Source organism: Channa argus, chromosome 3, assembly GCF_033026475.1.
Source record: "Channa argus isolate prfri chromosome 3, Channa argus male v1.0, whole genome shotgun sequence".
Classification (NCBI taxonomy): Eukaryota; Metazoa; Chordata; class Actinopteri; order Anabantiformes; family Channidae; genus Channa; species Channa argus.
The window spans coordinates 419,498-437,506 of NC_090199.1; the positions used below are offsets into that span (position 1 = coordinate 419,498).

The window sequence follows — 18,009 nt, forward strand, 5'->3', positions numbered from 1 at the left end:
ATCTCAGTTCAGGCAGTAAACACATCACCGCTTTCCAACCAGAGGTTCATGTTGTTGTTACCTGGAAACGGAGAATGATAGTCCAAATGAGCCCCAGCGTCAGCCTGTGGTTTCCGTCCACAATATCATGGGAACCCATGTTCTCCAGATGAACCCGCTGCTCCTTCAGGAACTGCAGAGCTTTGTCCACGTTCTCCAGACAGTGGATACGCATCCGACCTTTGGTGGGTTTGGGCTGGAGAGCAAAAGAAGAAAAAGAGTCAGGGCAGAGGTTTTAGACTAAGATAATAAAGTTTAGGTTGGTCCATTCCATCTGTGGGTGACACAAAGACGACTTTACTCATGGGTGTGCAAGTGTTTTTACCAGTCTCTCTCCAGACAGAACCTCCAGCAGCTTGATCAGCATGCGTCCATCCCTCAGGTCCATGTACAGGTCCGTGATCCTGCAGGACACTCTGGACAGGTGAGAGTTGACCCACTTAGTGAAGGTCTTCTTCTGCACTGCCTCCCGCTCATCTAGACACAGACACACACACAGGGCATCTTATTTTACAAAATGTCTCATTCTCTCATTTTGAAAAAGCAAAGAACATAAGCTTTTTTCATCTACATAATATTTACTGCACTTTCAGCTGATACAAATGCTCCTTTATCATCAGAATGCAGATAGATGGTTTTCTGCCATGCAGCTTCTTCAGAACTGTCAGAAGGTTTTCAGAGAAAATTCTGTAAAATGTTCACTTTATTCTTTTTAAACAATTTTGACCTCTGCTTTGAACTTTGTACTATCCACAGCCTCTTCATGTTTAGCTTTCTGACTGATGTTAGAAGGCTTGGCTTTAAATCTTCTGATGGATGGCATTCATTCCTATTTCCACTTTATGCAGAGCCTGATGCAGAACAACACCCCAAACATCAGCAAATAAATGGTGTCCCCGGCTTTGAAGCTGTGTGTCTTCCAGCTTGCAGCTACTGGTCCTTCCAATCTGCCCAATGTTTTGTTGTTGCTTTTTGTTGCTCTGTTCTTTTCTCTCTCCACTCAGCCCAACCGGTCAAGGCAGATGGCCGTCCATCCTGAGCCTGGTTCTTCTGGAGGTTTTTCCGGTATGGGGAGTTTTTCCCCTCCACTGTTGCCTAGTGCTTGCTCCTGGGGGAATTGTTGGGTTCTCTCTATACATCTTTATAATCTTGACTTTATTCTGTAAAGTGCCCTGAGATGACTTTGTTGTGAATTGGCGCTATATAAATAAAGTTGAATTGAACTGAATTGAAAAATTTTCCTCTCCTAACAGGCAGAGGGTTTTCTAAACATATATTTCAGCTTTGGACTCAGACCACAGAATCTTGTTCCAAAAGTCATCTGGTTTGTTCACATGCTCCTTAGCAGACTCCAACAGACACCCTATGTTTTGTAGTAAAAAGTGAATTTTTTGTGTCCAGACTTCCTTCCAGACTTGCACAGACTACACTTAACTGTGGAGATGTGGACCTTTATTTATTTGACTAAGGTTCAGGTTCACAGCTGTGGGAGTCTTATAAAGCTCTTGAGAACGTTATCTGGCATCTCTTTCAGTTATTTCCATGTCTGGGTGGTGGCCTTCATGCTTAGTGCTTTCAATCCCTAAAATGATTAAAATCCCTCTCCAGCTTTATGAAAGTTTACCTGTTTCAAACTGAGGTTTTCTGAAAGCTCTGTTCCAACATTTGACACATTTAAAATCTGATAAAGCCTGATGATACAAAGAAGGTTTATTGCGGGTGAGGAAGCCACTGCGAAGAAGTTCAGGAGTATATAGGGAAAGAGGTTAGCTAAGAAGAAGTGGGACACAGAGGACAGAGAAGAGTAGAGAGGAGTACAAGGAGATGCAGCATAAGGTGAAGGTAGAGGTGGCAAAGGCCAAACAAAGAGCATATGAGGACTTGTATGGTAGGTTGGACACTAAAGAGGGAGAGGTGGATTTGTACAGGTTGGCCAGACAAAGAGATAGAGATGGGAAGGATGTGCAGCAGGTTAGGGTGACTAAAGATAAGGATGGAAATGTATTGACAGGTGCCAGGAGTGTGATGGGAAGATGGAAGGAGAACTTTGAAGGGTTGATGAATGAGAAAAATAAAAGGGAACAAAGAGTAGAAGAGGTGACTGGTGTGGAGCAGGAAGTAGCAAAGATTAGTAAGAGTGAAGTGAGGAGGACGTTGAAGAGGAGGAAGAGTGGAAAGGCAGTTGGTCCTGATGACATACCAGTGGAGGTATGAAAGTGTCTAGGAGAGGTGGCAGGATGCCCGAGGACTGGATGAGAAGTGTACTGGTGCCAACAACAAGGGAGATGTGCAGAGCTGTGGCAACTACAGAGGAATAAAGCTGATGAGCCAAACAATGAAGTTGTGGGAAAGAGTAGTGGAAGCTCGGCTAAGGGCAGAGGTGAACATTTGTGAGCAGCAATATGGTTTCATGCCTAGAAAGAGTCCAACAGATGCAGTATTTGCTTTGAGGATGCTGATGGAGAAGTACAGAGAAGGTCAGAGGGAGTTGCATTGTGTCTTTGTAGATTTAGAGAAAGCATATGACAGGGTGCAGAGAGAGGAGCTGTGGTATTTTATGAGGACGTCTGGAGCGGCAGAGAAGTATGTTAGAGTGGTGCAGGACACGTATGAGAGCTGTAAGACCGTGATCCAAGTGGAACAATAAGCTAACAGGGAGCAGAGGTGAAGAAGGTGCAGGAATTTAAGTACTTAAGGTCAACGGTTCAGAGCAATGGAGAGTGTGGTGAAGAGGCGAGTGCAAGCAGGTTGGATCGGGTGGAGAAAAGTGTCAGGTGTGTTGTGTGATAAAAGAGTATCAGCAAGAATGAAAGGAAAGAGACAGTGGCACTGAAGAAAAGACAGGAGGCAGAGCTGGAGGTAGCAGAGCATAAGATGTTGAGGTTCTCTTTGGGAGTGACGAGGACGGACATCAGAGGAACAGCTCATGTTAGATGTTTTGGAGATAAGTCAGAGAGGCCAGATTGAGGTGGTTTGGAAATGGTTAGAGGAGAAACTGTGAATATATCAGTAGAAGGATGCTGAGGTTGGATCTGCAAGGCAGGAGGTCTAGAGGAAGACCAAAGAGGAGATTTATGGATGTAGTGAGAGAGGACATGAAGTTAGCAAGTGTTAGAGAAGAGGATACAGAAGACAGGGTTAGCTGGAGGCACATGACTTCGCTGTGGCGACTGAGACTTTCAGCTTCTATTTGATGGGATTTTTAAGTTACATTGTGCAAAACACTTTGTATCATTTTAATCATAAAATCTAAATTTTAAGTCAGCAAAAGTATTGGAACTATTGGACTGACAGGTGTTTGTTACTTAGGGGAGTCTTGTGACACTGACTGTTCAAACAATAACTCTAAACTCTAAATGACCACTCTGGGTTTTACCTGTGAAGACCTATGTATCTGATGTTATTAATAAATCAACATGAAAACCAGGGCTATCTATAGGAGAAAAGCAGCCATTTTGATTCTCAGAAAAGAGGGAAAACTATATGAGGCATCGTACAAACATTGGACGTACTCATTACAACAATTGTAATTGTCCTGAAACAGAAGGAAACCACAGGTGAACTGAGCCACAACCACAGGTCTGCAAATAAAACCAGCTGATGACAGAAACATAGTGAGAGCTGTGAAAAATAAAACCAAAAACAACCTCCACAGAGAAGTACTGAAGGGATCACAATTCACCATCTGAAGAAAACTGTACCACAAGATGGAAACAACTCATCAGCAAGAAGAATCAGAAAGTTAAATCAGTCCAGAGATGATCCACTGAAGTTCCGGAACAAGGTTTTATGGACTGATGAGACCAAGATGAACCTCTACCAAAGTGTGGAGGAAGAAAGAATCTGCTCATGATCCAAACCATCCAAGGTCATCAGTGAAGAACAGTGATGATGGTGTCATGGTTTGGGCTGCATGGCTGCTTTTGGAACAGACTCACTGACTTTTATTGATGATAGAACTAATGATGGCAGCAGAAGGAATTTAGAAGTGAACAAAACTAAGGTGGAGGAGCTTCATCATGCAGAAAGACAATGATCCAAAATACATTGTCAGCTCAACAAGGGACCTTATCAGTGAAAATTGGAGGTTTTAGAGTCACTCATTAGACCTTAACGTGGATTTTAACAGCTGAAGAGGAGACTGAAGGAGAACCCCCTGAAACAACAACAACTGAAGGAGGTGTCAGTAAAAGTGTGGAAAAGGAACTAAAGAGGAAACCAACAATTAGATTTCGGTGAGTCACAGGTTTGTTGCAGCTACTGCAAACAAGGGATTTACAACCAAATACTAAGTTTTATTAATTTTACTTTACTTTAAAAATGTCTGTTACAACACTTTTGCTCACTTTTAATGTAGTTGATCAGGTATTTTTTTTAACCGTCTTTTGATCTTAACCCCACGTCTTGAGTGAACAGGAAAAAGAATTAGTCTTGCTTTCCCAATACTCTTGGGTGTGTGTCCATGATGTTGTTTTTACTCTTTGTCTCCAGTGGGACTTGAAAAACACACCGAGTGTAATAAGATCCACTATTTGTGTCTCCAGGTTCGTCTCTGTGCCATGAGCATTTCTGACCATTGTTCCTCTTCTTTCATTGAGTTTTTTTGTTTTGTTTGACCTTTGCCCCAGATGAAACAGGGTGGATGTGAAACATAAATGAATTCGGTAGCAGAGACTTTCCTTAATCATTGTTTGATCTAAGATTTAAATGTGACCATACTGACATGATTCTACACTTTAAGTCTTCAGACTCGACCACAAGCCTCCAAAGGTCAAAGTCTCCCCCACTATTCACATCCTGCTGCACCTCACAAAAAGTTTATACAACATAAAAGCCATCTTTCCTTTCTGTGAAGCTCTGTCCTGAAAACCTTTGACCCAGATATGGAATAAGCTTGTACAGACAGGAAGAGACGGCGGGAAAAAGCTGCAGTAACCCCGCCTTCATCAGAAGAATCACCAATCTCCTCTGACCTCTTCTGTACTGCTGCTGATTGTCTTCTTACCTTGCAGCTGTTTGAATCGACCGTCCAGCTGATTGTAACTCTGGGAGTTGGCCGACGCCCACTCTCCCTCCATGCCTGGCCCAGATATTCACGCTGATTAATAAAGAAGTTCTCCTCTAGATAAAACTGAATCCAGCACCAGAGGAAACAGGTCAGATCTGCAGATTAGATCTGCGTCATAATTTCCCAGCAGGTGATCAGTCGCAGCAATTTTCAGATCAAGTTTAGTGAAAAACTGAAGAAATCTTAGTGTAAATCCTGCTTCCTCTTAACACTGTCAGAATACCAATGACATTTCAGCTGATTTTACTGGATAGATCTTCCGGAAGCATCAGTTAGAGCTGATTTAGTGTTTTAAAGGGTAAAAACTGACAAAAGGAAGTTTAAACTTCTTCTTAAAACTTACTTAGACTAGATAAGAAAAAACTCAACTTGTAGTCAATTTAAAATAATGTCTTATTTCAGGTAGTAAAACAGTGAACCAAGACATGAGGCAAATCCCAAAAAGTTAAAATCTAGATGGTCTGAGACACAAAAAAGAATAAATATCCAGTGTTAAGGGTTTGAATAAAAAAGAAAAAAAAGTCCCCGAAAACAAAACAAAAGTCGTCTTTCAGCTGATTTTTAGTGGGAAGACAAGCGCAAGAAAATCGTTCCTCGTGTTCAGGCAGTGGAAGAACAGAGTCCAGAGGTCAGAGCGACAGTCGCAGGACGACCAGCGCAGCGTGAGTGTGTGTCTGTGTATTTCCCCACAGAAAACACCCCCCCCCCCCCCAAAGTATACTGTAAAAAATCTTTTAAAAATTCTCCAAATTCCCAATTTCAGACGAACCTATAAATTCTGTGAAAACATACACTTGGGAGTTTTAAATGGAACAGATGACAAATGTTACATCACCTAAGGTAACATCCTGCAGGTATTTACAAATGTCCCACCCTGGGTTTCGCCTCTCAGGGTGGAAACAGTATGATGAACATCATCAGTGGAATGAGCTGCAGCACAGTGTGAGTCAGAGATACTCATGTTAGATTAGAACAGTGAAGCTGTGTATGTGTAAATGCTGTGTAATTATTCACTGCGTATATGCCATTGTGATCTGAATTTCAATGGCATTTCCTCAAGTTAATCTGACATTAAGTCATTTTGCAGACTGAATCTAATCTTAAATATTTCATTATAGCATGATCACTGGTATAATATATACAAGACAACGTGTTTTATTCAGTTCTGGTAATTTCACCTGAAGAAAAACCTGTATTATACAAACATGGATTGGGATGCTTCACCAACGTCTCTTGAAGAAACTACACTCATGTATTTTGGTGCAGGATAGAGCCTGCAGACAAAACTCAGGGCATTCAGGTTGTCCACTCCTACTTTTCACTTTCTGCCCCGTTAAATGTTTGAATTTGACTAATGGGAGAATTTTTTACAGTGTAGAGAGCGTGTGTTGGGGGGGGTTAATCAATCAGCCAATGGCGTGACAACTTGACAATGATGTCATCAGGGGTGTGAAAGGTGGAGGGGGGGCTGTTTCCCTCCATTGTTCGCTTACATTCCTAAAGGAGAGGAAGTAAGACACAAACATCCTGCAGACACACAAACACACTCATTTGCGTCTCCATGCTGACATGATGTCCCCCTATCTAAAGGATAGTGACCTCCCTCACCAAGTGTGAACACCTTGACTGATGTTACCTCAGCAAAGCTGAAGGTGTGAAAGAGTTTCAATACCTGGACCTCCCAACCTCCCTCAGCAGGAGGCTATTAGATCAAATGGGTCCAGGTCTGAAACTGAGATCCTCCACAAACTAAAGCTTTCAGATACATTTTTTGGAGTAAAAGTAAAGAAATACTCAGTTAAAGTACCTAGTTACTTTTGACATCTTTTGACTCTGATGAACAGAAACAAGCCTCTGTCTGCTGTTTTCAGCTGATCTTTGTGTGATCAGCTGATCGGAGACATTAAGTCTGTTGTGTAGGGATCGAACCTGCGACCATCAGCTGACGATGAGCTCAGAAAACATCCAGAATATTTCATTAACACTCAGTGACACAGCAGAGCACACTGAGTCTCACAGCATTCAGCTCAACCCTTCACCCTAAAATGTCTGACATCATCTTTTCACAAAAAAATATAATTTACTGTAGCTCAGCTTTTCACAATAAAATGCCACTGAAATAATCCCTTCACAATACAATACCTCTAAGATCATCAGCTTAACCCTTCCAAATAAAATGTTCCTTTACAAAACAATATCCCTTTATAAATAAATATCCTTAAAATAATTCTTTCACAATAAAAGGATGTGAGAAAAAACTTTTAATTTGTTTGTACAAAAAACGATTTTTGATCTTCTGAACCATGTAGTACCAGTCCTGCTCCTCATCCCCTGGAGTGAAAACAGTCAAGTGAAAAGCAGCTCATCTCAGATACACTAATAGATCTGTCTCCAGTTTCACACCAACACTGCGGAGTTTCATCGCTTCAAACATCTCATATTTCCATCAGAACCGGACAGATGATAAACTGGTGACCTGCTGTCAGCACCAGGAAGGTGACACTGGTTTTTCAGTTTCATTTAGAACAGGGGTCTCAAACTCGCGGCCCGAAAGACGATATTTCGTGGCCCGCAGGACCATACAAAAGATTAATGTTAGTGTGGTCTGCGAGTTTTATATCAATGGCACTCTACTGCATTGTGTGCGGAAAGTTCCTTTTTTGTGCAAGCTGGAGCTGAACCAACCTACCAATCATAGTGGGCTCTGATTTGTAGGCCGGGCTTGATGCAAGAAGAGAAACATTTCACAACAATGGAGGCGCCTGTGTAATATCACATAACCGTCATAGGATTACTACTTCTTACTGTGTTTGAAATGAGCATGTTTGACATGTTTGTGTGCAACAACAGCAAAAACACCAATACCTGGTTCAGACAATAATACTATTGTGTTGAAAGTGACATTTAGTGTATTTCTGATGTGCTACACATCATGTTAAGCCTCTCTAATACTGGGAAACTGCAGCTACATAAAAAGCTACTGGACTAGCTTCTTCCCTGCCTCTTAAAGTTTGGTATAAATAACTGAACCATTTTAGAGAAAGTCTAACTGGATGCCGCCATCTCTGTGTAAACATGCCTGGAGTCACATGTTAGAAGAGGAGGAGCTGAGAAAAAACAGGCTTGTGTGGCCACTGCCCCTTGGTGGTGTGGTTCTATTATAACACATTGGTATAAACAAAACTGTTTTAGTGGGTTTCATTGATGTCAAACCCTCCTCCTCCTCTTTATTTATGATATTGGTCACTTTGTTGTCTTAACTTGTTACCACAGCCAGACCCTCCTAAAGGTGTGTTAAAGGCACTTCTGCTTCCTAACAAGAGTTCATTCAGTGTAGTTCGTTCAGGCCTTTGAAACATTCCTCCAACAGATGTTTCTCATAAGTGATGGGGCTGAAAAGCACAGCCCTCCCTCTGAGCAAACATTTTAAAACCTTTGTTGACTGAAGACAATGACCTTTAGATACACACACAGCCTGTGGATCGTATGAACCGGATCAACGCTGAAAGCAACTAAAACCTCATACAGGAACCTGTCTGAGGTTTTGCTGTAAGACACACCAGTTCATGCCTGTCCATAAAGGTGGACCTTGTTAAGGTGGTCTGGCTCCTACCTGCAAGCGCCTTAATGCGGGAGCGTTCGAAGAGGCGGGCCGAGCTGTTCTCGTTGTCCCAGTCGTCGTCCCATCGATTGTTGACCGTGTCATTGCTGCTGCTGTAGTGCTGCGGCAGCTCCATGTGCTCGAACTCGGCAGCCACTGTCGTCATCATGACCTTTCACCTCTGACCTGACGTCAGCTGAGTCACGTCCACATCTGCGGCTTCTGCCCAAGACCTGCAGGACCAGAGGAAAAAGGTGATGCTCGTTTCAAGTTCATTAGTTTGTTTATTTTCATGTGGACAGGCTCAAGAACTGAACTTAAACACAGAGCTGTGTTTAAATCCATGTGGTTAGAAAAGAAAAAACAGGTTTGTTTCGATTTTCAATTATGATTTTAGGATAAAAGATTCAAATAAAGGTAGTTTATTAAAATATAAGGTGGCTCAGAGGAGCAACACACACAAAGAGTGGAATTTCTGTTTTCCAAAATGCTTGTTTTACACCTGAGGTCCACCGCACAATCCTACGCTTCAAACAGGAGTTTTTTTTTTGTTTGATGGATAAAAAACAAAAAGTGCCGATGAGGGCTTCACTTGTACTGAGACAGAAATCAAAGAACCAGAAGCTGCTGGAGATGTGTCGAGTTTGTGTTTGAATGCTGCAGCAGGTAAAGAACAAAACGCTTCCAAGTGCAGTTGTGAAGCCACCAGATGGAGCTCTAACTGCCACCACATTTCCTGTTGGGTGGGGCTGTTTAAATGAGCTCTGACGTGTGTGGATACAATCAAGTGATGGACTGACTGAAGTGAAGCTGCAGCTATTTGTTCCAGCTAAACCACAAACACACACTTTAACATCACAACACACACACACACACACCTCTCAGGCCCTGATTGTGGATTAATTTTTCTGCAGTCTATATTTAAAACTTTACCAATCTCCATGGAGGACATTCAGTTATTACTACTTTGCATCCTCTCATTTTGAAATGGCAAAAATAGTAAAACTACTTTTTTCATCAACATAATATTTAAGGCACAGTTATCTTGTACAAATGTTTCATCATCAGAAGGAACAAGATCGGTCAGAGACTACAATAAGAAGGTTATAGTGAAATAATGAAAATTACATCAGTGCATCAATTTTCTCTTATATTCTGTGCGTTTGTTTTCATAGCCCTTCTCATAACTCCTTTATAACAAAACCAAGGACCATTCACTCTGTCATTAGTAAATTAGACGTCCTGGCAGCAGGGGCATAGATTTGATTATGGACACTGGGGAAAAATCTGGAATGTTTGTACACAGTTCAGTTAGTTAGTTCAGTAAGGTGTTACAGCAGTAAAATCTGTATACAGCTGGTTTCAGATGAACCTCCTGATAACTATGTGCACACCTACACAAAATGTTGCTCTGAGCAGCCTGGGTTGATTTGTTAGAAATTAGTTAGATAATTTATTTATTTCACTTTGAGGCGTTCAGAAGGAAAAAGGATACATACACCAACAACAGCAAAGAAAATAATAAAAAAGTGAAAAAGAGTGTAGTTCGAAGCCTTAGCTTTTTTTCCTACGCCTTTACCTAATTGTTACATTACTCAATAATTATACATTTTCGTCAACTTAACTAATGTCTAGCAACCAAAGCATCGGTTGCATTGCCTCAGAAAAATATGAAAAGAAGAATTTTCATTTCATATCTTTGTATGTACAGGTAATTTCTCTTTTAACCAACTTTTCAACTTAAATACATTATTGAATTCTATTGTATTTACAGTGCAGGCAAAGAAATGAACACTACGCACAGACGAGAGGCCGTCCCATGTACTGCCGGTGGAGCAGCATCAATCTCTGCAGCAGCTTCAATTGACAACAATAATAGTCTGTCCCACATCTACAAACCTGTCATTTATGTTGTCTTTACCACTTTCTCTGCTGTGACATAAGCATTAAAATCTCCAGTGTTACCATGGTTTCAGTTTGTGATGTCAAAAAGTCAAAGTTCATGAGGAAGAAAAGCTGTTGTGGGTCAGGGATTATAAGTCTGCCCCTCCTGTCTAAATCTTCACAAACTACACAAGGAGTTGGTGTTTAGCCCCTTAGAAAGGGTTTAGTGTTAATGGTGTAAAACATTTCAACATTTTCACGGGAAACTAACTTCATGAATTGTGTGCTGATGATCAGCTGTTTAATCAGAGCTGATGCTGCATTTACTGCTTCCAAACACAAACGAGGTTTCACTAATAACCATTCATTAGTTGGGGAGCTGTGGTTAAAGTGTCCCTGCACTCAGATGCCCACTATGACGTGTTTGTCCGTCCCCTTAGTTCAGTAAGTTTCCTCCTCATTAACAGTGTAAAACCACCCATTTAACCAAGATGAACCAAATGACAAAAGGTATTTTTGGTTCTAGCTTGTGATGTGCTGCTGGATCAGCTGTCTGGAGCTAATGGAGGCAGGCAGTAAACCAAAGGTACTGGAGCCATTACAGCACTCAGACATGTGGAGGACGTCCTGAGGGAAACACTGTCCACTAATGGACCTGACTTCCCAGAATCCTCTGCTGGGATTCTGGAAACAGATTAGTGATCAGTCAAGAGAGTTGACAGCAGCATCTCAGGAAGACAAGGGGGCTGAGATCAGAAAAACAAAGACACCTCTTTACTAACCATCACCCCGATGCAAGGAATAAACTCAGAAAAACTCTCAGTCATGGGGGGGGCAGAATGAAATCCTGTGCACAGACACTGACTGAAGGTAAAAAGTCCAGTCCAGTTTGTCCTCACAGTCGAGGATAAAACAGAGAAAGTTTCTAAGAGGGAGGGGGACAGGAAGTGTAAGCAGCCCCCACCCTATCCCTCTGGATTTGTGTCCGTTTGAGTTCACAACTCTTCACATTCCCAACACATGACGTTTTCACAACACCCCCACCCATCTACACCCAACAGAAAGTCACAGCTCAGAAGCACCCACCCCAGCCAACAGACAACAGACAGACAACAAAGCCATACAAGTCCCACCACCCAATCCACAAACTGATCTGAGTTTGGTGAAAATTAGAGAAAGACACACACAGGCTGAAACAGTTGGACAATGATCCAGCATTGATGAGGACTTTCTGACCTGGATTAGTTTGGACTCTGAACTGTCTAAAAATAGGTTGGCACTTCTCACAAGATGCTGACTGAAACCAGTCAGACAATATTTAATGTGTTTCTTTACTAATGCAGATGTATTAAATCACCATAAAACTGACCCCTATAAGTGCCTGTCATCATTAAAATATATATCAAAAAAACTTTTACAGTTATAGAATAAAGGACAGACTGGAGTGGACGTCTTTACTCATACATGAGGTTTCCACTTTTTCCACTGTAATGGTCATTTCCTCTTTAACTGAACATATGAAGCATTCACTGCAGCCCCCTCCTCAATGGACTGATCCAATGATCATCAGGAACCCAAGAAAACACTCTCTGTCTTCTGCTGTGGACAGTAGTGTCCATAGCAAAAGACCGGTCATATTCACATTTGTGTTCTAATCAGAGTGTAGTGATGATGGTGGTAGAACAGATCACACAAACTCAACAACAACAGTCCCCAAACAACAGCTCAGCCACAAAACCTGCTCTCATATCACATCCATGACTCCTGGTTCTGCTCGCTCCACCTACAGCCGGCCAGTCTATAGAACCGAATCCATCTAGAACCACATACTGCACAAATACTGAACTAAATTGTCTGCCTGGTTACTGAGCTGATCCAACAACAGCCTTCACTGTATCACTGAATAAACTGAATCAGCCCCCTCGCTTATTTAGGGTGTGTGTTTGTGCTGAACTAATGGCTGACTCCCTAAAACATTCCTCTGAGCCTTACAGTCACAGCTGAGGAACCACAAACCCTGTGCTCCTCTATGACATCATGCACCAACCCCCCAACTGCAGCCTAGACCTGTTCCTAACGTGGGCCATAAAACCAAATCTGAACCCCCTCACAAACACAGTTAACTACCTTGTTTGCAGTAGAGTTTGGAAACAGTGAAAATAAAAAGAACTGAATGATTCTGATGGTTTAAACTGTTTGACTGTAGGTCCAACAGAAACACATGTCATACTGTGTAAGTCAGTATGTGTTTTTTGGGGGGCGGGTCTCCACAGTATGAGTGAAATCGGCAGCAGGTGTGTGCCACCTGTCTCCAGCAGCACCAGCTGTCTCGCAGGACAACGCATCAGGAATGTGTCCTCAGCAATAACGCGTGTGTCCAAAACCGTCACAGTTAATCCGTTACGTCCAAGTCCCAGTTTCATCTGAGCTGCTTTCCCTATTGTCCTCCCGGAAACTGAATCTCTAGTCAGCCTAAACTGAGACGAGCGCCTTTCTGATAATTTACAATGAGGACAAAAACTATTTAAAATAACTAATAATTACAGTATCAAGCCTTAAAAGTCTCAGTGGATTCATGGAGGAAACACTGAATCCTTTCAACAGGTCTCATGTGTGTCTTCACAGTTCAATAATTGAGGACGTCAAGTTTGTCTCTAAGTGTTTTTGTCTGCTGTGACAAGGGAGTTGTCTGAAAACCTGGTTTTAAATGTAAGGACCAACACAGAGACGCAGAGTAGCTGATGATGGACAAAAAGGAAAAAAAAATTTACATACTGTATATGAAGAAAAGAAACACAATGACAGTAACGGTCTCATGTTCAAACTGTAGTTTGCCAGTGTTTGCTGCAGAAGAAGAATGAGGTGGAGCAAAGTAGACATAATGGAATAATGGACACACACACACACACAATACTGATTGTCATACTATCACTTACTGGAGACAGAACCATAACCAAATCAAAACAAGTCCTCATCCTGAACTTTCATTATTTATGTCATAGAGACATTTTGTTACTAAACGGAAGGAGAGTCTGCACGATAATAAAACACACACACACACACACACACAGTCATTTCCTGTTTAGCCGACCCCACCCTGAACACAGAGCAGCTCCATCACTGATCTGAGCACATTACAAACTGAGTAAATACATCACTCCTGTTGTTATAGCACCAAAAACTAATTTACTTCTGTTCTGGTTTAATATTAACAATATTACAATTTTTAGATGCTCTAGTAATGATGATGATGGTTTTTCTTTTGTATTTTACAGTAAACAACAGATGAATTACTAATGATCATCAACTTTAGCTGGTACTATAACTGTACTCTGATCATTTACTACCACTGTGTACAAATCCTCTAGTAGAAAGAGAAGTACTGCATTCAGAATGGTACTTAAAAATACAAAGGTTTAGGTCAACAAACGGGTAAAGTATCCAAAGCAGAAGTATTCTTTATTTATCAGTAAATATGACATTACTGATCAATATACCGAGTGAGCTACATACCCTAGTCTGTCTGGATTCACAGTTCATAGTTTGTCTGTTGGTTATAATCTGTGTATTTTATCTGAGTCCGATGAGTAAATAGGACTAAAACACAGAAATACTGACTGTTAAGTGTCCAACTTTTAAAGGTGACGTTTGGCTGCTCAGAGACAAGAGAGTTAACCAGACAAAGTCCACTAACAAGTCTAAAATTGAACTAAAACTGGTTCTAACCATCAGGACAAATATCTGCATTTTGATCAAGTGACTCAGCAAAGTCCAGTTTTTATTCATTTTGGATATTTTGTAACAAACAAAGCTTTGTAAGATCTACAGATTTTAATCATTCATCAATCAATCATAAGATGTGACTTTAAAGTTTAACAAGAATCTTTTTTTGGCTCAAAGCAAAAGTCGGCAGCATAATATCTCTATAATATAGAGAAAATAATCTCTATAAAAATGTTCCACAAAAGGTTCTTTTACTGTTACACAGGAAACCTCCATAGAACATGTGCAGAACGTTCCTCAAACAATTCTAATTTACAGATAAGATTTTGTTTGTTAGGAAAACATTTGTGGGATCCCAGCTGATGTTCAGAGTTTGTACCTGACTGGAACCAGTTGATCAGCTGGATCTGCTGGTTTATCTGCAGGACATAACAAAGATACTTCAGATCTAAGGACAGACAGCTGTCAGTGAGAGGATTTCTTTAATGTTCCTGTTTGTATAATTCATATTACCTGCTTCATTTTAACAAATGTTCCGTGACTGTTCCGTCTGTATTGATTATTTCCAAGAACACTCTGCTCCTTCCTCCCCTCATTACATTAACACTAATGTGTTCTCTCTGGCATGGTGTTTTTAACCTCTGCAGGTCAACTGAGCTTCAACCGTTGCAGGAACTTTCAGTTAACATTCCCTAAAAGTATTTCTGTACCAGTGACCAAAAAGTCAATATAAACTTTGCTTTGCACATGATGAGGACCTACAGAGGACCATTTGGAAATGTTCCTAAAAGCAACAGAATGTTTTTGCAACCAAGTTTTCTACAACATCCCCATAAGTGTTCAAGAATGTCTGACTGACACAAAGACACACAACAAGTGGCTGTTTCTAACGTCCTTAGAATGAATCTGAGAAGAATCTGACCTGAGAAAAACATCAAATGTTGACTTTAACATGTTTATCAGGACCGTGATAAAAAAGTGAGCAAAAAATTAAATAAAATAAATAAACACAATAACATCTAGGAACGTTTTCCTACAATATCTGTAAGGTTCTGTTCATGATCACATAAGTAGGGAACAGTTGGAAAACTCCAAACAATGTTCTTTTATATGTTCTTTGGAAAACAGTGAATTGAACATTTGTCAACCATTTCAATTCATTATTCAAATATTTTCACTGTTTGGGTTTTTTAATTAACATATGAAATAAAGTTTTATTGGATTTATTATTTACCTATTGGTTCTAATGGAACTTTAGAAAAACGTTACCAGATCATTTCCACAACCAAATATCGCTGCCTGAACACTATCTAACTGTTCCTTTTACGTTCTTGTTCTTTAACGCAGGAAACCTCGGTGATCATTTTTAACGTTGCTCTTGGTTCTCAGCTCTGTCCCTGGCCTGTCCAACAACAGAACTGTAATGCAGGGTTCCTCCATGCAGGAGACACCGAGCAGGAACCGGAGGGAATCCTCGGGAAACGTTCCCGCAACGTTGGGCCAACCACACACGCATTTTACGGAGTATTTGTTGGGTATATGGGGACAGAGGCCTGCCCGGCCCCGCTCCTCACCCACACCACCAACGGTACAGGATTTTCCGCTAGGGTTTGCGGAGCCTCTAACAGCCGACACCAGCTGCTAGAGCGCGGCCACATTCCGCTCCTTCTACCTCTGAAAAGAAGCCGCAAACAAGCGAAGATGTTGGTGTTTATTGTCCCGGAGACGGACGGACGGACACACACACACACACACACACACACACACACACCTCCTCCTCCTCCTCTTTCTCCCGCGGCCACGCCTGTCTTTGCCTCCATGCATGGCGCACCGTTATTATCCTCCATCCTCTGCCCTGACTAATGGCTGCTGCTGCTGGGGCGGTGAACGGGGGACAGGCAGGGGGCATGCGGACCGAGGAGCACGGCGTAATGGCCACAGGGAGCGGATTAGGCCTGGATCCAGGATCGAGGACCGGGCCTCCGGAGACTTTTAACCGGGGCAGCGGGTCCGAAGAGGGATTCAGCCGAATCCCCTCCGACATGAGGCGAAGTTTGCGAAGGACCAGGCTGCGTCCCTCCAATCTCAGCAGAAGCGGGTAGAAAGAGAAACAAGACGCTTACCTACTCAGAAGATCGGACCGAGGCTCCAAACTTGAGCTGAGATGAAGAAGATTTGGACCTGGAAAAAACAGAGACACAGACCGAGAGCGACGGGAGGAGGAGGAGGAGGAGGAGGAGCCGCCGCCGCCGCTGCTGCTGCTGCAGGGAATGACGGGAAAGAATCCGCACTGCCCCCTCCCTCCTTCCTCCCCCCCTCCTCGTTCCCCATCTCCACTCAGAGCCTCAACCTCTTCCTCCATCATTGCGGGTCTGAAAAACCCAGAACTGGGTTTTTATGTCACTTCTCTGCCTCGATTTTGTGCTGCGTTCAGGGACACTTCTGAACCCCACAGAGCTCTAGCGCACAAACTGATCTGTCCCTTTGTCTTCCAGTAGAGTCCATCGTGAGGGAGCAGGACCGTCCACAGTCCAGCAGTAAATTTATTTTATTACAGTAAAAAACTGAACCCGATGGACTTTTGAAAACATAGCACCCCGGTTCATTATTATTATATCATTAAATTTCAAAGAAACCTTCAGGTTATTTATCTGATCCATGGGGCAAAGCGGGAGACTGATGAATGAATACAGTTACATATATGTCTTTGTGGGTCTGTGGTTATTTGGTGTCATTTTGTGAATCTTTCTACTGTTGTAACTACATAAACGGTGTTCAAATGTCTTTGAACCAGATTGTGGCTGATTTTCTTATTTGCTATAAGTATTTTAAAAAGCCTGGATTAACTATTGTGGCCTCCTTCGAGGCTCTGATGTTATAAATCTATTCAATTTATATAGCGCCAATTCACAACAAAGTCATCTCAAGGCACTTTACAGAATAAAGTCAAGACTATAAAGATGTATAGAGAGAACCCAACAAATCTCCTTTGAGCCAGTCCTAGGCAACAGTGGAGAGGAAAAACTCCCTTTAACGGAAGAAACGTCCAGCAGAATCAGGCTCAGGGTGGATCTGTGATCAAAACTCCCTGCAAACAGTCCTGGTGTGAAACTGAGACTGTAAACAAGGAGTGACGTTGCAACGGGTGTGGCTCTGCGCTAATTAATAATTAACAAGCTTAATAGATCTGCAATAACAGCTGCAGCTCCAATTGTATTGTTATGAATATCATACGACTGCTGAGGCTGATGGGAAAATACAGTGTTGGCTTGGGGGGGGGTCCTGACCGTGTGCTCTCTGAGAGGTCGATGTATATACATGAAAACAAAAAGGAGCTGCTGTTGTATAAAGTGACGTTTGCTGACAGTCAGCACCATCATAGCATAATGGAGCACTTCACCCCCACCTGAGAGAAAACACTGAGGTCTAATGAGACCTCTAAATTGGTTAAACATAAGCCTCATATGTGATTGGTTTCACATCCGCCTCTCAGTTTGGTCCATAAAGTGCTAGCTATAAAATCAGGGTCAGTTCATACAGTAGGTCTGCAGATTTCTGCCTCCATCCTAAGAGACTACAGAGAATTTGAGATTGTGTTTCTCACAGACACCGGAGCATCCTACAGGAAGTTTACATGAAAACCTTGTTTTTTTTGGTCACTGTTTACATAATTCTAACATAACCTGATTGTCGG

At 41.9% G+C, this 18,009-nt stretch overlaps 1 protein-coding gene across 3 annotated transcripts in view; it reads right to left on the minus strand.

Annotated features, from left to right (window-relative positions):
* LOC137123352 (spectrin beta chain, non-erythrocytic 1) overlaps window positions 1-16,600 on the minus strand; it is a 37,995-nt gene extending 21,395 nt beyond the window's left edge. Inside the window, exons 1-4 of one of the 3 annotated variants that reach the window (XM_067496941.1) lie at window positions 16,443-16,600; window positions 8,721-8,941; window positions 365-516; window positions 62-235 (exon numbers count right to left, since the gene is read on the minus strand). In XM_067496941.1, coding sequence (XP_067353042.1) covers window positions 62-235; window positions 365-516; window positions 8,721-8,877 — 483 coding nt within the window. In that variant the 5' untranslated portion in view covers window positions 8,878-8,941; window positions 16,443-16,600. Of the gene's footprint in view, window positions 1-61; window positions 236-364; window positions 517-5,044; window positions 5,738-8,720; window positions 8,942-16,438 lie in introns of those variants that run through there. The other 2 variants (XM_067496940.1, XM_067496942.1) reach the window with 2 other exon arrangements.
* Between the last annotated feature and the right edge of the window lie 1,409 nt (window positions 16,601-18,009).